Source organism: Chrysemys picta, chromosome 7, assembly GCF_011386835.1.
Source record: "Chrysemys picta bellii isolate R12L10 chromosome 7, ASM1138683v2, whole genome shotgun sequence".
In the NCBI taxonomy this organism is placed as follows: Eukaryota; Metazoa; Chordata; order Testudines; family Emydidae; genus Chrysemys; species Chrysemys picta.
Window position 1 is genome coordinate 80,969,756 of NC_088797.1, and position 22,048 is coordinate 80,991,803.

At 43.3% G+C, this 22,048-nt stretch overlaps 1 protein-coding gene across 2 annotated transcripts in view; it reads right to left on the reverse strand.

Moving 5' to 3' along the window:
- The window catches only part of RTKN2 (rhotekin 2), a 65,602-nt gene extending 46,111 nt beyond the window's left edge, over positions 1 to 19,491 (reverse strand). Inside the window, exons 1-4 of one of the 2 annotated variants that reach the window (XM_065551885.1) lie at positions 19,217 to 19,422; positions 9,163 to 9,282; positions 5,687 to 5,886; positions 1,523 to 1,581 (exon numbers count right to left, since the gene is read on the reverse strand). In XM_065551885.1, coding sequence (XP_065407957.1) covers positions 1,523 to 1,581; positions 5,687 to 5,847 — 220 coding nt within the window. In that variant the 5' untranslated portion in view covers positions 5,848 to 5,886; positions 9,163 to 9,282; positions 19,217 to 19,422. Of the gene's footprint in view, positions 1 to 1,522; positions 1,582 to 5,686; positions 5,887 to 9,162; positions 9,283 to 19,216 lie in introns of both variants that reach the window. The other variant, XM_005294315.4, reaches the window with a different exon arrangement.
- Positions 19,492 to 22,048: the final 2,557 nt, after the last annotated feature.

Below are 22,048 nucleotides of genomic sequence, written 5' to 3' on the forward strand. Positions count from 1 at the left end.
AACCTTTTTAAAAATGTATTAAGGAAGTGAACACTTGATTCATCAAGTCGGAAGAACCTCAATTCCTATCATAAAATTTTGAAAGATACATTTGGAATCTAACATTTCAGTTTCCCTGTAGTTTCCTTACTTATCTTGTGTCAAATCATGTCAAAAATCAGTGGCGTATCTGTAAATTGAGGATAATACTCCTTCCCTACCCCATAGGGGTGCTGTGAGAATAAATAAAGGATTGTGAAGCACTTTGAGATGTACTGATGAAGTGCTAAATAAAAGTTAATTATTATTACAGTAAACGCTCATTAGTAGCAACATATTGGTGCCCTTTTGCTATGTTGCTCCTAAGGGTACGTCTATACCCAGCCGCTAGTTCGGCGGCTGGCAATCGAACTTCTGGGTTCGACTTATCGCGTCTTGTCTGGACGCGATAAGTCGAACCCGGAAGTGCTCGCCGTCGACTGCGGTACTCCAGCTAGACAAGAGGAGTACCGCGGAGTCGACGGGGGAGCCTGCCTGCCGCGTGTGGACCGAGGTAAGATCGAACTAAGGTACTTGGAACTTCAGCTACGTTATTCACGTAGCTGAAGTTGCGTACCTTAGTTCGATTTGGGGGGTTAGTGTAGACCAAGCCTAAGTGGCTGTTGCTGTTATGGGGAGTGTTGACAATTCACAACAGAGAAAGTGTTCCCAGGGGAAGTGGTGCTCGTAAGCAGCGGTTGCTCTTACACGGTGTTGCTGCAAACAAATGTCTACTATATTATATTATGTATCAGAGGGGTAGCCGTGTTAGTCTGAATCTGTAAAAAGCAACAGAGGGTCCTGTGGCACCTTTGAGACTAACAGAAGTACTGGGAGCATAAGCTTTCGTGGGTAAGAACCTCACTTCTTCAGATGCAAGACTTTGGGTAGACAAGACTTCTTGCATCTGAAGAAGTGAGGTTCTTACCCACGAAAGCTTATGCTCCCAGTACTTCTGTTAGTCTCAAAGGTGCCACAGGACCCTCTGTTGCTATATTATATTATAAGATCCTACAGATTTCATGATAGGATCATGTAGAAGTTGGGCTATGAGGGATCACAGAAAACATTTTTAAAAGCACCTAACACAAATCCTATTCACTTTCAAAAGGATTTGGGCACTTTTCAAATTTTTATCCCAAGACTTTAACACATTTATTTTCAAGTAAATGAATATATTTACCTTTCAAATGTGTTTAAGCATTTAGGCAGATACAAAAGCATTCCATAATATGAAAGTCCTTCAAAGTAGTAGGAAGATCTTGGATGGGGTTTTCAAAAGCCCCCAAATTACTAAAGAGCACAAGTTCCACTGAAAGGCAATGGCTTATGCTCCTAAATCAATTAGGCATTTTTTAAAATCCCACCTTGTTTGTATATTTGGCCAAATGAAAAAAACTGTCCAATCATATATACTTTGTAATGCTTGAGAACTGCTAATATATATAATTTATTAGATTTTTCTACATTTACTACAAAATGAAACGGTCACCCAGTTGTGTACCTGATATGGCAACCTTTCCTCTACATGCTGCACGCTCTTTAGTCCGAACATCTGAACACCTGCCAAAAGAAACAGAAGGCTTGGAATAATGTACTTTTACCTCTAAAAGCAAGCTTTTGAATAACATTAGCAGTTTTTAAAACTTCCACAGCTGAATAGGTTTAAGATTAAAGTTTCACACATGCTCAGTCCAGATGCTTTTCTTTAAAGAAGAATTTGGGTACCTTTGGATGCAGAGGAGCCCACGCTTAAGTTGTTGGGCTCTGCGTATTCTTGACGGAAGATATTGTAAATTTACCTAATTTCACAGAGGATTGGATCCTTAAACCGTATAAACTGGACATTAAAGGGTAAGTGAGCAAATTTGTCTTCCCTGCATTTTCCAACTCCAAGAGAATCTAGTAATGCCTATTGCTTCTCCCTTTCACACACACACACACACACACACGAAGAGACTATAATTTACTTTCTCCATTTGTTGTATTAAAAGTTGGAGAGATAAACATTTCCTCCTCAACTAACAGAAGTTCTTATTGCCAAGTGTTGTGTTTTCAGGGTGATAATTAAAATGCAGATTACCTGAGATTTTGATAAGGGAAAAACTCTAATCAATACACCTTGAAATGAACCTAGAAACAAATCCAATACAGCCAATACAATCTCCGAAGCACTGGTGTGGAGTATTCCCTGAGAGAACCACCACCACTAAATATGTGGCCAGCTATATTCTGTACTAACTGAAGTTCCAAGATGTCTTCAAAGTAGTCCCATGTAAATCATATTGGAATGGACCAATCCGGAGGTAACAAAGGAATGAACAGTAGTGAGCCCCATATCCATTTGCAACCTTTCCTATCTCCTGGGCAAGTTAAATTAACAGTTCCTAGTCACTACTGATATCTGGGCATCCAGAAGCAGCTAGAACACCAGACTGTAAATCTAAGTAAGAAGAGGTGAGCACACCACTCATTTGCGAGGGCAGAAGTCACTTCCACAATTACAACCAATTGCCTCCCATATGCCTCAGACACCAGTGTTATCTGGATTAAATCTCAACCAAATGTCAGACACTGGAACAGATGATCCACTACATTATGACCATTCAACAAAGCAGGGACAAAATCCAAGGCCTGGCCTATACTACATTGGTATACTTATATCACTCGGGTGTGAAAAATCCACTCGCCTGAGCGACGTAGTTATGCCGACCTAACCCCCTGTGTAGACAGCGTTATGTCGATGGGAGAGCGTCTACTGACTCTTGCGAAGGTGGATTAACTCTGCTGATGGCAAAAGCTGCACCAGTGCAGCTGCGACATTGCAACTCTTTAAGTGTAGACCTGCCCCCAATGTTGTCAGAATACTGATGGCACTGCAACACAAAGCTAATGGTTTCAGGTGCCCGCTGAACGGGGAGGAGACAGAACTCTATACAGTCCCTGTCAAAGAGAGCTTTTTGGGTAGACAAGCAGCCATCCAGTACTGTTCTCTAAATCACTGAGGGGAAAAAGAAAAAAAAAAAAAAAAAAAAAAAAGGTGGATTGGTTTAAATCACCTAATGGAAAGAATCAAGTTAAATAATGTATTTTAATCAACTTTTCCATTTGTATGTCAGTTATTATCTAAAGAATGGTGCATTCTCATTGGTTGATATAGCCATTATGACATGTTGATTTACAAGTAAATAAAGCCTTTACACTAGATTTGGTACATCTTTTTGCTACCTAGGAGGATACACTATAACTATATACATTTATTTAAGCAATTATATAGTTTAATATTTTCAGACTCTCATTACTTGTACATTTCAGTGTGTCAGAAAATGGTGAACAACATACTGATTATTTACTAAATAATTAATGTTTTGCTCAAGATTTGTGTCAAGCTGCATTAGGATAGTAACTTGAATTTAATTAAACATACAAAACAGCATATAAAATGTATTTTTATTAAACAACACAATCTTAAATGTTTTGGATCCATAAATTTCTCTTATCAAACCAGGTTTCGCATTTACAACTAAATGATTTATTAAACCGTAGGATTAACTATACTCAGCTAATTTAACTGATTATTTCAGGTCAGTTGGGGAAAATTTTAAAATATTCCTAAATGAAAGTGATCGAAGCTTAATTTCCTACTCACCTAAGTCTCTTGACAATAAGACAGTCTCTTAAGTTAGTTAGACTGACCTACTGTGCCATATTTATAAAGCTTGACCTCAAAATCTAGAATTAGGGGGGGAAATATCTTTCTTTATATAGAAAAGCAGCCTTTAACTCAAAGTTTTTGATAGAGGCTCATGGAGTCAGCATATTTTAAGAGATTGTAATAAGTTTAGACTTTACAATATTTTGTATTAAATTCAAATTTCATTTTAAACATTCTTTAAAAAAAACTATTTAAATATTAAAAATATCTGATTTAAATACAAAAGTCCATTTTTTTAATTTAATTTTGTTAACATCATAGGTATTTAGCCACCCTAACCACTACCTTGTAGTCAATGATATCAAAGGCCTACAGATCTAAGAGTCAGCATAAATATTTGGTCTTTCTGCTTTTGGTGATGGAGAAAGAAAAGAATGTCATATAAGTCTTTAACTTATTATGAAAAAGCAATATAACTGGTAAAAGTTTGATGATGCCATAAAATGTACTGTGGTTATATGCATATGCAATAATTTTAAAAATTAGCTTTAATCATCAGGGTTAATCTGGCCACAAAATAAAATTCTCTAGCTTTCTCCCCAAAAGGCAACATTTCTAGATGCAAAATGTTAGAAGTTTGTTGCTATGGATACATTGGGACTAAGCCCATAGTTGCTTGAAGAGATTCTGCACTGAATTGCTACATAATACTTCATTAAAATGATAATCTGAAAGAAACGGTAGCTCTATTCTCAATATTGCATACAAGTTCTATTCCCTTTTGCAGAGCAACATTTTACAAGTAAGCTGGTTATGGTTTAACTCACCCAGCAATTATATTTCGGGCATATTTTCAACCAAGCATTTGTCTTCATGTTTGTGAAGAATTGTGTATTTTGATTACTATGATGTAGTTAACTAAAATGGCCAGCAGAGGGTACCAATTAACCATTGTGTACAGTCTATCATTAAAGTACATTTAGAACAGGGGTTCTCAAACTGTGGGTCAAGACCCCTCAAGGGGTTGCAAAGTTATTACATGGGGGGGTCGCGAGCTGTCAGCTTCCAACCCAAACCATGCTTTGCCTCTAGCATTTATAAAGGTGTTAAATAATTTATAACGGGGGGTCACACTCAGAGGCTTGCTGTATGAAAAGGGTCACTAGTACAAAAGTTTGAGAACCGCTGATTTAGAAAGAGTAAAAGATTGAAAACTAGAAATAAAGGTATGCTGGTTTGGAGATATTCCCGTAAGTAAAGCCCTACTTAGCTTGCAATATTGAGGATTCCACAATATTAGTCTTCCACTGTGTGTGGAGCTGACAGTGGGAGCCCCAGTCACCCCGGGACGGAGAGCAGGAGCCCCTGCTGTCAGCCCTGTATTCCCGCTGTCAGCCCCGGGCCCTCACTCTCAGTCCCAGGTGGCCGACAGCGGAAAAGTAATAAGGTCCATTATTACTTTTCTGCAATTTTACATGGTTTGTCCACAACTCAGCTGCAATTTTTTGACAATCATCCTGCAATTCAAGTAGGGGCTTACCCATAAGGTTTTCCATGCTTTGTTCCTTCACACACCTAACCTGATATCTCTGCACATGTTCAACATAAACTTCTCTTGTACAAAACATGCTCATCAGGGTATCCCATACTTACATCTTGAACACTAATGGATAATGCCCATAATATGTTTTAGTAGAGAACAAATTACCTCAATTTACATTTTCTAAAATACCAAACCCAGTAGCTTGAAATGAGGTTATGAAATGCAGATTTAATGCTCCAGTACAATGCAAAGATCAAGTTGCTGTAGGTTTTTGTTTTGGGTTTTGTTGGGGGGGGGGGGGAGGGAGGAGAGAGGAGGACAAGCCAGTACTAGATCCAATTTTCTGGGTAAGCCTCCTGATACAACACTAACAATTACCTAAACTGTTTTATTTTATTTTTTTAAATCACAACCTAGAGTTTGCCATTGAATTCTCAATTTGTAACGAAACACTCAAGATTGTTACTCACCTTCCTCCTATTCCGTACATGACTGGTTCCTCTTTTTGTTTCTGTAGTTCTGTCTTGTAGGCAAGAACGCGAGCATTGCAAACCATCAGGTTTTTAACTGCATGCAGCACTTGATCTTTTTGGGTGCTCACTGCAAGCAGTTTACAGATTCCCTCTCGCATGCGGATTTCAAAGTCAATCTTTTCTTGAATGCTGCATTCCTAGATATCAAGATACATACAAGATTGTCAAGAGACCAAACATTGTAGAACTACAATAAAATCCAATTAATAACAGTACAGAAATTCAGAGTGGTAGCCGTGTTAGTCTGTATCAGCAAAAACAACACGAAAGTTTATGCCCAAATAAATGTGTTAGTCTCTAAGGTGCCACAAGTACTCCTCATTGTTACTACAGAAATTGCATTAAGTATTTTTTAGAAGAACTAAGTATTTACTATATCATCGAAAGAGTATGGTACCCTAGGTCTTTAATCACTACACAGTCAGTAAGACTGTTTCAGTATTTGAAATGAGTATATTTTTTCATATATAAAAGAGAATACTGGATTATGCATTCAACCAGAAAATTAGGGTGAGCTCTAATTCAGGTACTGACATTGACTCACTGTATGATCTGAAAGTTACTTAACATATATGCTTCAGTCACCCCATTTGTAAAATAATGATGTTTCTCTACATCATATAGGTCAGAGGTGGGCAAACTACGGCCCACGGGACGGTCCTGCCCATCCCCTGAGCTCCTGGCCCAGAAGGCTAGCCCTGGGCCCCTCCCCCACTGTTCTCGCTCCCCCGCAGCCACAATGTTGGAAAAGGGGCAGGGGGTTCTGGGGGGCAGTCAGAGGACAGGGAGCAGGAGGCAGTTGGATGGGACAGACGTTCTTCAGGCAGCGGTTAGGGGATGGGGAACAGGGGGCGGTTGGATAGGGCAGAGGTTCTGGGGGGGGGACAGGGGATGGGGAACAGGGGGTTAGATAGCAGGTGGGGTCCCGGGGGAGGCGGTTAGGGGCGGGGGTCCTGGGAGGGGGCGGTCAGGTGACAAGGAGCGGGGGGGGGAGAGGGTTGGATGGGTGGGGGTCTCTGAGGGAGGCAGTCAGGGGGCGGGAGGTGGGAAGGGCCAGATATGGGGTGGGGGCCAGGCTGTTTGTGGCGGCACAGCCTTCCCTACCGGCCCTCCATACAGTTCCGCACCCCAATGTGGCCCTCAGGCCAAAAAGTTTGCCCACCCTTGATATAGGTGTTGTGAGCCCTAATTAAACAATACTTACAGAGTATAAAACTTTTAAACATTCCACTTAAAAAATGTTTTTCAGTGGAGCATCTGTGTATTAAGGGGAACACAGTACAACTAAAGGAGATGGGAAAGATTTGAAATTAACTAAAATATTTTTTTTCCTCTTCTTTGGTCATCTTGAAGGGGATATAATCAATAGTGACATCCACTTTTTGGTAAATGTAACTAAAGAGTTCAAATACACCTGAATATGTAAAAATGTAGACTGCAGGATGCTACTGTCCTTTGTTTAAATAGGATATGAATTTAATGCTTATTAAAGTGAACTAAAAATCAGACTTCAATTAGCTTGTAATAGTTTAAAGATTAACCTACAAAAAGTTCATTCTCTCTGACAGATGAATTAATATTTATAAAGCACTTTTCCTCCAGAAGGAAGCTACGTATATATTATAAAATATTATCTCACTTACCACTGAAATACAGCATGAAATATATTACCTTGCTATTTTGGGAGGTGGGGAAATATTCTCTGTGCATTATACTTAAGATCTTGTGGGAAATATGAATTTTAGTTAACTTTCCATATTACCTTCCAAAATATTGAAAATCTGCAAGGGTTACTTGCACTATATCTTCTTGATTTGCAAATTAAAATTGGTCAACTATTCATATTAATATAGAGGAGAATTAATGTTAAAGGAAGCCAGGTCTCACAGCTAGCACAATGTTGGGGAGCAAGGAAACAGGAGGGTGTATAACACACAGCAGATTGCCATTGGCAGTTGGCCCCTCTCAGCCAGTTCTCTCATTAAATGGGCTAGCACTAGTCAGAAGATGGCAGTTTGTAAAAGGTAGCACTGATCAGAATCAGGTCTTTCTTCACTCCAACTGCTACAGACCATCACAGTAACTTTTTCTTTCGGTTACTGGTTGTATAGGCTATCAATTTGCTATTGTAGTGAAGGAGGTTGGATCGTGCATCGGGTTAGAGCAGTGATGCTCAGATTGAGGCTTGCGAGCTACAAGCAGCTATTTAATGTGTCTCCTGCAGCTCTTTGCAGCATATGATATTGAAACTCTGATTTAATTATTATCCAGTCAGGATGTTTTTACTATGTTATTAATCAATTGTCGTTGATAAAATAATAATACTTGGTCAGCCATTTTTCTGTGAGAAAAAACATTTTATTTATATATGTATGTATGTATGTATGTAAAAATAGTAAATGAAACAATCAATTCAACATTACTGTGGCTCTTTTGGGTAATGTTGATTGCTAATTTGGCTCCTGAACCACTGAGGTCTGAGTATCACTGGGATACAGCAATGCGTCTTGATCTCAATTGATGGTGAGGGCATAAATTACTTCTGGACTATGAAGCAATGGGGCAGGTTTGTATTGAATGGGTGTGTTTATTCCACAGGGCAACTGCCCAGTGCCCTGTGGAATAAACAAACGACACCTCTACCTCGATATAACGCTGTCCTGGGGAGCCAAAAAATCTTACCACGTTATAAGTGAAACCGTGTTATATTGAACTTGCTTTGATCCACCGGAATGTGCAGCCCTGCCCCCCGGAGCACTGCTTTACTGCGTTATATGCGAATTCGTGTTATATCAGGTTGCGTTATATCGGGGTAGAGGTGTATGTTAGCAAATAATTGAGGTTTTGTGGTACAATTAATTTGTCTTGTTTAAAAGACTGAAAACCTTAAGATGCCTGCTCCTGGCAGCAAGCAATGGATTCCTCTCAAAAAGGGTAGAATTAAAAGGTGCACCAGCTGCTTCTCACAACCCTGCAGAGGTTGGAAGTTTGGAGAAATTTCCTTTTTCAGTAAATTTGACAACAGCCCACCTTCAATGCAGGGGAGGGGGGAAAAAAGCAGGTTTCTTCCATTCCCTTCTCCTTACTCTATCCCCTCCATCATTTATTATCCTCCCTCCCCGATTCATTCCATATCCCACATTCATTATCTCCTCCTCCTCCTCCCACTCATGATCTCCCTCTGTCCTGCTCTCTCTCTCACACAGGAGAGAAAGAGAAGTAGGGAGCCCCAGAGCCTACTGCCCTCCAGCTAGCGGGAGTAAAAATGGCAAGGAGAGAGGATGGCGAGCCCTTACTTCTGGCAAAGAACATCAGCTGAAATGGAGAAGGGCCTCCTCCCAGATGTCTCCTAATTCAGGAAGCAAACATGCAGTTTAGGGTAAACTTGCTTGACAACCACTACCACGACCCACCTTTTTTTGCAGAGCTCTTTGGTTGCTTCTGGCCAGGCTTTTCTGCTGCTGTACAGAAGGCCCTCAATCTTCCAGCTGGCGCTCCTCTCTCACCGCTACACTCCAGAAGCCCCACTTTCCCTATTTTTAAAGGGATCAGCATCTCAGAGTTTCTGTCTCCCGCCTCCCAGCTTTAAAAAAGGGAGCAGCTCCCATTACTCCTTTCCTCTGTCTTCAATCCTGTTAACAGAGCAGTGGTTCACAGACCACTATACTCCTTTCCTGTCCCATTCTAAAGAGTCAGTAGCTTCCTAACCACAGTCAGTCCATTTGCTAAGGCAAAATTTCTCCTTCTCTCAGTAAGTGGGTTTTCCAAGCCCTGAACTTGTTTCTGCTTGGGCAAGTCAGTTAAGATGGGCAGAGGGAAAGACAGAAATTAACAAGATATCTTGAGGCAAATTCTGTTAAAAAAAATCTTTGTGATAGGGTATTTAGGACTCAGAACAGTTGTGGTGATTGCTTATGCTATGCAGTTCTTCAGCATGCTGGTTGGAAGTGCTCCTCATGTTCAGTTGAACTTGGGACCTTCCCCAGGAGTGGAATAGTCATACATTACTTACATCCATCCCCACACTATTGTGTTTCCTATCATTGCCAGCTTCAGTATAACTGCAGAACAGGCAAAGTGCAAACACTCACCAGTTTTTTCAGAGTAGCCCTAGATGACTAAAGAGAGGCAACTAATTGATTAGAGGAGTGATTTAGTGGCCTAATTTGGGAATCACTTGGGTTCCTTTTATCGGCAAAGGATTGCTTGATCTTTTCTAAATCGTACCGAGCTTCCCTCTGAAAGTAATAGCATGCCATTGAGAGGACTGGCAGACCATAATTTAATCAAAGGCTGAGTTTACCAGTACATTAGTCTTTTTATGCCAACAAGTTTCTCCCATTGTTAATTTCACCAATTCAGTTCCATCACTGGTAGCAATAGCATGGACAGGGATCCAGACAGGCACAGCCATTTTAAGCACTCTAGTCTAAAGGATTGTCTATAGGGGGAAATAGCCCACAATGGGTAGTCTGCAATAGCTTCCCTGTGGACACTTATTTAGCTGAATTCGACGTATTGCAGCCGACTTACCCCGTTGTGAGGACGGCGGCAAAATCGACTTCTGCCGCTTTTTGTCGGCGGCGCTTACTACCACCTCCGCTGGTGGAGTTAGAGCGCCGATTCGGGGATTGATTGTCGCGTCCCGACGGGACGCAATAAATCGATCCCCGAGAGGTCGATTTCTACCCGCCGATTCAGGCGGGTAGTATAGACCAGACCTAAGAGTGCTTGTGTGAGGTTTAGCTTAATCTACTTTACAAGTGAATTAAACTAAAGTGTACACAGTCATTTAGTGCAGAAATATCCATGTGGGAAGCTATTACAGCATAACTACTGCCCTTTAAATTCACACCCTTGCTTACTTCACAATAGCGTCTCCCTGTAGACGAGACCTAACTCTTCTCAAAGCAGGTTTCCCTTTGCAGGTTACACTTAACAGGACCGGCTCCAGGGTTTTTGCCACCCCAAGCGGCGGGGGGAAAAAGAAAAAAAAAAAAAGCTGCGATCGCAATTGCGATCAGCGGCACTCCGGCGGCAGCTCCACCGCGCCACTTTCTTCTTCGGCGGGAATTCGTCGGCAGGTGCTTCCCTCCGAGAGGGACCCACCGCCGAATTGCCGCTGAACAGCCCGACATGCTGCCCCTTCCCCTTGGCCGCCCCAAGCACCTGCTTGCTGGGCTGGTGCCTGGAGCCAGCCCTGACACTTAAGCTGCCACAAGTTCCCAGGGCCTTATCCTCGTTAGTGGTTTCTTAGCATTCCTACTTTTGGTGCAAAATTCTAGAAAGTTTCCCAGTGTTGACAGGGCCAGGGAGTCTCACCAAAATAAAAGCAGCTATGGATTATAAAATATAAATTGACTATATTTATAAAGAATGCCCAAGTTACTCTTACCTACAGAACTGCTATCACAACATTCTTGGAGCATTTCAGGGCTAAAGCAATGGGCTTTTTTCCCTTCATTGAAAGACTTTTAAACGTTACATTTATAATCATTCCTGGAAAAAAAGCCATAGAAATCAGTTGGAATGGAGAAGTTAATTTACTAAGCTTTTAGTGGACAAAAAATCATCTATGCCACAATAGCTACTATATATCATATACTGTAAATAGATGGGTTCTCGGTATCTCAACTTTTGGTCTAAGCAAGAGTACAAGTGCTGTTTACATCAGTAAATCATTTATTAACAATTCATATGTTCCACAATTTGGAAGCAAATAATTTTCAAAAATGCATGCAGTTCTTTGCAATGGCTTTTCATACACTTTGAGCAGGGGTCTCAAACACACGGCACGCGGGCCATTTCTTGTGGCCCGCCGAGCGGCCCACGCCCACCACCTCGGCCTACCTCCAGGCCAGGGGTGGGCAAACTACACCCGGGGGATTGCCCCCCTCGAGCCCTGCGCTGGCTGGCATCACGTCCCTGTGGCCGGAGATAGGGGGGCCAGGAGGGGAGAGAAGCAGAAGGCTCCGTCCATGTGTTGCCCTGGCTTCCAGGCACGCCCCCCCGTAGCTCCCATTGGCCAGGAACGGGGAACTGCGGCCAATGGGAGTTTCGGGGGAAGTACCTGGAGGAGCGCAAGCTGCGTGCGGAGCCCTGCATCCCCCTCCCCCAGGGGCCGCAGGGACATGGTTCCAGCTACTTCGCGGAGCGCAGCGGGAGTGGGGCTGGGGCCGGGAGCCAGCACCCTGCCCTGGCCCTGGCCCTGGCCCCGGCCCGGTGTGTACCGCTGCCACCCCGGAGCCCGAAGCCCTCCTGCATCCCGCCCCCCAACTCCCTGCCCTGAGCCGCCTGCCTGCACCTCAACCCCCTGCCTGCACCCCAACCCCCTGCCCTGAGCACCCTTTCTGCACCCCCAACCCCCTGTCCTGAGCCCCCTGCTGCATCCCATACCCCTTCTGCACCCCAACTCCCTGCCCTGAGCCCCCTGCCTGCACCCCAACCCCCTGCCCTGAGCCTCCTACCACATCCCACACCCCTCCTGCACCCCAACTTCCTGCCCTGGGCCCCCTGCTGCATCCCACACCCCTTCTGCACCCTGAGCCCCCTGCCTGCACCCCAACCCCCTGCTGCACCTCAACTCCCTGCCCTGAGCCCCCGCCACACCCCTCATGCACCCTCTGGGGGCAGGGAGGGGGCAGAGTTGGAATGGGGACTTCAGGGCAGGGGCTGGAATGGAGGCAGGGAAGGGGTCGGAAGAGGCGGGGCCTCATGGAAGGGGTGGAGTGGGGGCAGGGCCGGGGGCAGTAAGGGGTGTGTGTGTCAGTGATGAGGCCCTCGGGTCAATGAACTAGCCCTCATGTGGCCCTCGTGATCATTTGAGTTTGAGACTCCTGCTTTAGAGTATCTCTTCTACAGAATTTTGCAATAAAATAATAAAGCATGTTTAATCTAGATGATAGCACTGCAATAATTTATTTCCGACAACTAGTTTCTTGCTGTGAAGCTTTTGTACTGAAGTGCTAACTGTTTTTATCATGACAAAATGCATTACCATGTTCTGATTACCCTTTTGCTTCCTCCACGCACAGAATCTTAGTGGTCCAATAATAGTACCTTGCACCTACATAATGTTTTTCATCTGTATCTCACAAAGCACTTTAGAAGTGAGTACAAGTATGGGCCCCATATTACAGATGGGGAAAATGAGAGAGAGTAAATGCAAATCAAATCAAGGGCACAACTGACAATAAAACCCAAGCCTCTTGATGCCAAGTCCTGTGACCTAACCATTAGATCAGACTGCCTCCCTATCTGGGAGAATTCTTGAAGTACATAGTATTAGAAAAATGGGATTCCTCCCTGTTTGCAACTCATAAAAGTACTGGTGTTTGGCTCCAACAGCAATTGATCTTTACTGTATTTAGATGTATGTTAAAAAATAAGGGACACCTATCCAACACTCTATACACACATCCTGCCGTAATTTACAAAAATAAAATTAAACTCCTCTCCATCTCCACATGCTCAACCCTTATCAAAATTCACCTGCAGTGGCAACCCACACAAATAGCGGGCATCTTGCAGTGTGCTCTGAAATTCAAAGTATATCCATTTACAGAGTTATAAAACTGATACTGCTCTAGCCAATACAATAGAATTTTTGTTATTGTGGTAATATTGCTGTAGTGCCCCCTCAGGACTTGATTCTGCTAGGTATTAGGTGTGTGTGTTTAATAAAAAGGGGGTCCCAGCCCCAACTAGTGTGTAATCCAAGGCCCCGATTCTGCAAACACTTACATACTTGCTTAATATTAATAGCATGAGTAATCCCATTGATTTCATTGGGATAGTACTTAATGTCATCAGCTGCTGAGCCTTATATCCACTAGTGTCCCCACGGTTGACCCTGCTGATTTCAATGACATTGATCACGTGAATAAGTGTTGAATTCTGAATCCTGATGAGAATGATTTTAAGATTATGAATTAATACATAGGACAACAAATAGGAACACCTGCACCCTCCTATCCAAGTAAATATTAAGCAACTGAATTTGACTTCAGGCAATTCAAATATGGCTGAATAGATTAAGTAAATTGTCATGAATAAGTTATTTTTTGTCATAAGTATAAATTAATTCCTTTTAAAACATTGCTAATTTGAAGTTATCTTGATTTTAAGTGGATTTAAATTTTAGCATGGCAGACCGACAGCATGGGAAACCAAAGTCATATACGCATCCATCAACACAGGTAAAGCACAAAAGTCCCTACATGAGAAAGGGGTGCCGCATCATTCCATCAGTATGTTTCATCCTTGTCATGGAATGAAAATGTCTGAGAATGAAGGTGTTTGTTACTACTATTATTATTTAAGAGCCCTAGTCATGGACCAGGATCCCAATGTACTAACTGCTGAACAGGATTCCACACAAAGGAATCCTCTGCCCCAAAGAGCTTACAATCTAAATGAGAGAGACAAGGTGGTGGAGGTAATATTTTCTATTAAGACCAACTTCTGTTGGACGAAGAGACAAGCTGTTGAGCTTCAGAGATCTCTTCTTGAGGTCTGGGAAAGGTAACCAGAGAACCACAGCTAAATACAAAGTAGGACAAATTGTTAAGCATAAGGGATTAACACATGTTGCAAGAAACCTTTTCAAATGAAGTGGGTAATCCTGGGACCAATACATCTACAAAACTGCAAACTACAAGCGAAGTATAGTACTATAGACAACAGATGGATACAGATAGATTAAAAGGGGCCACAAGGAACAATGAGACAACATTGGTCAACATGATAGGCTGTGGTCTTAGCACACGAGTGGCCTAACCACTGTCCTGCCTCAATGCACAAACATTAGTCTCACCATGGAGACTGTCAACAAGGGCAACTATCATAGCTTGGTATGGGGCTAGATGGCTCAGGGGACAGTAAGCTGGCTAACGTCATTTACTCATGTTTGGTTAACAGTATGTTGTAGATCGTTGGGGATAAGGTCCATGTTACAAGACCCACCCATTTTATTTTTAATGAGACAGGGCCATAGTTGTCAGATGGAAAGAGTTAAGCCAGTGACACAGTTCTTTCTCCTATTATTAATCATAGAATATCAGGGTTGGAAGGGACCTCAGGAGGTCATCTAGTCCAACCCCCTGCTCAAAGCAGGACCAATTCCCAACTAAATCATCCCAGCCAGGGCTTTGTCAAGCCTGAACTTAAAAACCTCTAAGGAAGGAGATTCCACCACCTCCTTAGGTAACCCATTCCAGTGCTTCATCACCCTCCTAGTTAAAAAGTTTTTCCTAATATCCAACCTAAACCTCCCCAACTGCAACTTGAGACCATTACTCCTTCTTCTGTCATCAGGTACCACTGAGAACAGTCTAGATCCATCCTCTTTGGAATCCCCTTTCAGGTAGTTGAAAGCAGCTATCAAATCCCCCCTCATTCTTCTCTTCTGCGGACTAAACAATCCCAGTTCCCTCAGCCTCTCCTCATAAGTCATGTGCTCCAGCCCCCTAATCAGTTTTGTTGCCCTCTGCTGGACTCTTTCCAATTTTTCCACATCCTTCTTTTAGTGTGGGGCCCAAAACTGGACACACCAATGTCGAATAGAGGGGAACGATCACGTTCCTCGATCTGCTGGCAATGCCGCTACTTATACAGCCCAAAATTCCGTTAGCCTTCTTGGCAACAAGGGCACACTGTTGACTCATATCCAGCTTCTCCAGCATATCCACTGTAACCCCTAGGTCCTTTTCTGCAGAACTGCTTCCTAGCCATTTGGTCCCTAGTCTGTAACCGTGAATGGAATTCTTCCGTCCCAAGTGCAGGACTCTGCACTTGTCCTTGTTGAACCTCATCAGGTTTCTTTTGGCCCAATCCTCTAATTTGTCTAGGTCTCTCTGTATCCTGTCCCTACCCTCCAGCGTATCTACCACTCCTCCCAGTTTAATGTCATTTGCAAACTTGCTGAGAGTGCAGTCCACGCCATCCTCCTGATCATTAATGAAGATATTGAACAAAACCGGCCCCAGGACCGACCCCTGGGGCACTCCGCTTGAAACCGGCTGCCAACTAGACATCATGTTTATTTCAGTATTACCTAGGATCCACCCAAGGTCAGGGCCTCATTATGCTAGGTGCTGTACAGAGCAGCACAGTCCCTGTCTTGAAGATCTGGGGAGAATTACTCCTAGTTTGGAAATTATGGCAGTTGCAGTATTTTAAAGCGGCCACCTTTGTAGGACTAGGAAGGCCAAGGTGCCCAACTGGGCACTGAGAAGACACCTGCTAGAGGAGGTGGCCAGACCCAGCCTGTGACCACAATGAGGGTATTAACAGCCCAGCACTGCAGAGTGGCTTGCTTGGGTTGAACAGGGGAAAAAGCCGGAAACCACCCCCCAATCCATCCTGCTGAGGACTGAATGACCCCAGCCACCTCCCAGATGGCACAGACTGAGTGCAAGACAATCACAGGACTGTGGCCTCCCGCCAAACAGGCACGTTATGTGGGCAGAAAGGGGATAGGACCAGGGCAGGACCCTATGATCAGGCCAACTCCGTTCAGCAGGCTGCACAGGGGTTGTTACAAACTGCTACCATCACAATTTGCTACCAGCAGCAGTTACTGACATTGATTGGTGTTCTTTTTTGCAGCCTCATCACAATGTGCTACCTCTCACCTTTCCTGTCCTCTGGTCCTGGCAGGGCTGGATTATGACATTCTGAGGCCTAAGCTATGTCAAGTGTAAGAGGCCCCATACCATTAAAAAAAAATTAATTTATTATTTTCACAGAAAGGAAATTGAATATATAAACATGAAAGCTTTATATTTGCATATATACAACAGCAAAGTTGCAAAAATAGAATAAAAATCTAAAACACGTCTTGCAATATGCCTGTTTGCATTATAAAATTGTTTCAAATTAACACATTTTTGTCTATGATTTCTTAATTAGTAGATATGAAAACTTTATATCTACAGCAACACAAAAGCAGTTACACTTACACAGACGAGCTTACTTAATGGAATCAGTACAACCTGCAGTATGTCTGTCTGCACATAACATTAATTTTAACACTGAAATTTAAAACATTTTCTTTCATGATTTTTAGAGAGTAAAGTCACTGATGATGTCCTCAAATGATAACCTATGGAGTTTCAATGCACAGAATGCTTAGGGCAGATAGATTTTCTTGCAGCATTTTCTAAGCAGACATCTCTCTTCGCGTTTGCTTTTCTATCCTCAGTCTCCCCCAGGACCACTAATTAATCTCGAGTAAACACCTCAGACACAGAATGACAACAAGCTATATGCGCGAAAGAGAAAAAGAATTTATCAGAAAAAAGACTGGTAATCTCTAGAAATTGCATCGAGAAAGTGAAAAAAACTAGCCTATATTCAAGCAAATATAATGAATATTATAGGCTTTAATAGCCTATAAATCATATATGCACGTAGTTTGAAATAACTTGCTCACCAAGTACTCAGAATATTTTGATATATATGCACATCTTCCTTCACTTCTCTCAAAACCCTCTATTTATCCTTTCATCAGCACTCTCTGATATTTACTGCTAAGGTTCCCGAAACTGATGGAGGGAAGCCAACACAAATGTATCCTCCTCAAGATCCACTCGACCCAAGTCCATAAGACAATCATCTGCAAACTCAATCATGCGAAGCATGGATAGTGCATGAAGCAGAAAGCGGCGTGTGCACTAAAATATACAATGGTATGTATGTACAGATCAAAAGAAGAAAGAACACACTAACACTTAAGAAAATGAAGAAAAACAGGAGCGAAGGCACTATACGACTGAGCATGCTGGACCGTAAACAAAATAGCCCCCTTCCGGCTATTACCAGGCAAGGGGGACGCTAAACATGACAGTTTTCAGAGTGGTAGCCATGTTAGTCAGCAAAAACAACGAGGAGTCCTTGTGGCACCTTAGAGACTAACAAATTTATTTGAGCATAAGCTTTCGTGGCCTAGAACCCGCTCCTAGGATGAGTCCCTTACAAGTATGAGCTTGGCAGGATTGCTTCATGACACTGCCGTTTCCGACCTCACATTTTCCCCCGATTCCATCGGCAGTGAGATTATTTATTTAAATAAGTTATGAAAGCACGGTCTGAATTTTACCAGTATCAGCTGGCCAACAAAATGCTGCCTTAAGAGACTGATAGACTTACTTGTAGGAATACTAATTTTACAAGTGCAATTATGGTTTTTTCTCAGCCCTGGCCTCTCATCTGTCAATAATGAACAATTAGTGAAGGGTAAGGTAAGAGTATTTGTGTAACCAGATATGTATATTTTTATCATATTTGAACAAAAGTGTCTATCTTTAGAGAGACTCTTTTTCCCCCGTATCTCCTTTATTTATCATCCGATTTTGATAAAATTTAAAATGGAGTCAGTTTTTTCTGTTTTTAGAGGCCCCTCATATTGCAAGGCCCTAAACTGTAGTTTAGTTAGCTTATGCTTTAATCCGGCTGAGGGGTTATAAATTGTGATGGTTGGGTGTACACTTGTCAGAATGTTGCTATCTATCATTCTAAGTGCTAAGAGTAAGCAAGATAGCATTTTTAAAAGTAAATAATTTAAAGGAGCAAAACTAGATTTACAGTGGATTACAAGAAAAAGGTAGTCCAATTCAGGCAGTGAAAGGAGCAGCTGAGACAGATTTGTAAACGGCTATAGGGCTTTATGCAGATATATAAGTGGCTAAGGAATTATTTTAAAACATTAAAATAAGTAAAATAATTATAATTTTGGAAGGGGATGGCATGTGAAATATTTCACTGAATCAAGTCTGCTTTTGCAGCTCAATGTATCATACCAAAGGGAAGCGCTGCTGTTTATAAAGCAACAAAGAATCCTGTGGCACCTTATAGACTAAGAAACGTATTGGAGCATAAGCTTTCCTGGGTGAATACCCACTTCGTCAGACGCATGCTGTGTCTAGGCACTGGGAGGCATTACGCCTCTAAGAACACAGCCCTGGGAAGTGGGAGCTGAGCGGCACCGTCCTGCCGGGGGAGGGGGGGGGGGAGAAGCCCCGCTACCCCCCACACCCTATTTTTTGTAGCCCCTACAGAAGTCTCAGCCCGGCCGGGTAACTCCCCCGGGACCCTCCCTAGCCCGGCGGGGGCTCCCCTCGGACTCCATCTGGCAGCGCCCCTAGCCCCGGCCCTGACTGTGCCCCTCAGCCCCCCTCGCAGCCAGGCTGCCCCGCGCAGACTGCTCCCCTCTGAGCAGCAGGGAGCAACTGTAATCCCCAGCGAGGGCAGTGGCTTCAGCGGACGTTACTGAGCATGCTCAGTTCGTAAGCGCACGCTGGACACCAGCTGCGGCCCTGCCTCACTCCCCCCCGGGTGCTGGCCTGGGGGTGCCGGCCGGCCGGCTCGCTCCTCACACACTTGCCGGAGGGAAGCGGCCCGGGACCCGGCTCGGCAGGCTCCAAGCACGGGGCAGCCTCACGGAACAACGCGCGGGGAGCTGCTCACCGGCTCCTCCTGCTCCGGGCAGGTGGCCCAGGGTCCCCGGCAGCGCTGCATCTCGAGCCGCCCGCACCAGCGTTCAAAACTCCCGCTCCCAGCCTCCCATCCGGCCCAACGGCAGCCTCGGTCCCGCCCACAAAGGGAGAGCTCGGCCCTAGCCCCGCCCCCACGCAGGGCTCTTCAGCGGGCCCCGCCCCCACGGCGACTTCCCATCCTAGCCCGTCCGGCGAGCAGCGCTCAGTGGTACCCGCCGCAGGCCCGTGTCTGTTGCTGTCATGCCCGTCATGCTGCTTGGCTGGAACTGAGCATGCTCAGTAATATCCAGTGAAGCCTCTGCCCTGGCGAGGGCTAGGGACTCGGGTGACAGTTACCCGGCCAGGGCAGGGTGAGCTGTCTGCTGAGGGGCTGCAGCAAAATTAGGGGGGGGGGTGGGCAGCGGGGTCCCCCCCCGGCAGGACGGTGCCGCTCAGCGCTCGGTTCCCAGGGCTGTGTTCTTAGAGGCGTGGTGCCTCCCAGTGCCTAGACCCAGCAGCGCTTCCCCATCTGGGCTGAGGTATGGCGCTGCTAAAGGAGACTTGGAAGTGTCCCCCACCCATCTGTCGCAACTTGCTACCCCTGCTGGACTAGAGGATGGTGAAAGGCAGAGGCTGCTAATTGTGGCAGAGGCAGTAAAACAGCACACCCATCCTTGTCGGTAATAAAGTTATGTGAAGGGATGGAGGTATAGAAATTGAAAGGATGCCAATATTTATAAATGATAACAAAATGTATACTTTACTAAAGTTAATATTTGTGGTGTTTGCAATAAAGTTCTGCATTTTCAGAGTATTAGCAAGTATATTCATCAAGAATATAATCATGCATCATTAAAATACATTATTTTGAATACTTGGATAACATTATTAAAACATTTAATAATTTCATAATGTCTAACCAGGAAAATCAATCAAAGTTGAATAATGACCTGTTTCAAGAGATTAATTTTCTTGACATTCATTTTCTTTACTATTCATTATCTTATTTTTTTCTAAAATAGGTCAATACCAGTTCTTTCAGATTTATATTCGTTAAACAGACTGAAAACAGACAACTGTTCCTGAGCTTTTAACAGTAGGAGTGCCATATGTATTCAGAGTTCAAAATGAAGTAATACATCAATTTTTAACTGTATTTTTGGGATGTCAATTTTCCTTTTAATTATGCAATATTAATGTGATGATACTTCAGTAATTGTGTTAGTTCTGCTAGTTATGTGTATTGTGAAAAATTAAACATGTAATTATTCATCACATTTAACATCATAAGAATAGAAACCATCTCTGTCTTCTGCAGTTTTGCAGAGGCGGGTTTCCTTTACCAACTCTAACCTTGCTCAAAAGCGTGTTTGGTTGGGCTTCTAAGTACTACCTCTTCCTCTCATTTGTTAGACCTTGGCTTTTCCCTTTAAGCCTTTCCTTAGATAATAATTCCCATTTACTCTCATGAAACCACATTTCTTCAGAAAATATAAGTTAGCATTTGTGACACAACTGAATGCTGGAGAGGGATAAATACTTGTTGTTAGTAGCAAAAGGCATGGCTTTATGGAGAAGACAGAATGGATGGGACAATATGTTAATATAAAGTACAAAAATGTGATTTAGAGAATCTAAAACCCCATTGCTTCATCAGGGTTACACAGGCACGTTTGAGATTTTATGTAGTGCAAAGGGCCTTATGCTGGATTGAATTTCATCCACTGTGAGAGGCCACCTCTTCCCAAAATTTAAAATCATCTTTACTGCAATGTGTCAGGGCTCTACTGGCCTAGGCAAAAACGATCCATGTACTAAACTTGCATCCCCTACATATTTTAATACTAAACCACAGACTTAGCAGAATATTTTGGGGGACATTTCCATAAGTATGAATGATTTCTAAGAATTGCTTTGAAAATTGATTCAGAAGGCTAGAGGTTCTTAGTCCCATCCCAAACTGTTAAACAGAGCATGTTATGATACTGCATAACCCGTAACATGATTCCAATGAATAGAACATGCTAATTATTACTTATTTGTCTTTTGGTAGCACCTAGAGGCCATGACTCCATTGTGCTAGTGTAACCCACACACCTTCTGGGTGTGGTGTTCTGTCCCATCTAGAGGCACCGAGACCAATTAGAGAGAGAGATTGAGTCTACTCTACAGCCTTAGCTAACAACCAATTGGCTTTTGGCGCATGCTTTAAGCTCCAGAGGCCCCAGGTTCGATCAGGGTCTGTTGGCTTTACACTAGGTACTTGCAATGCAGATACAACACCATGCATCTGCAACCCAATAGTTGCTCTCGGTGTTTTACAACTTAGCCAGTTCTTCCAATCGATCACCCCAGAACAAATCAAGTTATATTTAAGTTTCCCAGGAGCACTTGCTTCCAGAAATACTACAGAGTTTAACAAGATACATGTCTCAAGAGCACAGAGAATGGTTCTGCCAAAAACAATGTGGGTGTGTGGCTGTGATAAATCATTGCAAGGACAAGTGAGGCCAGTCTCCATTAACTACTCTTTTAACATCTCTTAAAGAGGGTTTTTTTTCCCCTGTAGTGAAGACAACCAATGGGATTCTGTGGGAGTCTTGCTAGAATTTTACATTGCTAATTAGAATGCTTGTGAGGCACACTTTGTCAAATCCGCCTTAATGGACCCTACATTGTGATTCTATTAATAGCATAAAGGGGGTCATGCCTGCAGTCCTTACACATTTAGCAGACATTGACTTGAATTGGAACCAAGAAGAAATCAATGAAAGTTGTGTGTGTATAATCACAGTGTGGCTGGGTCCCAATGAATGTGAATATT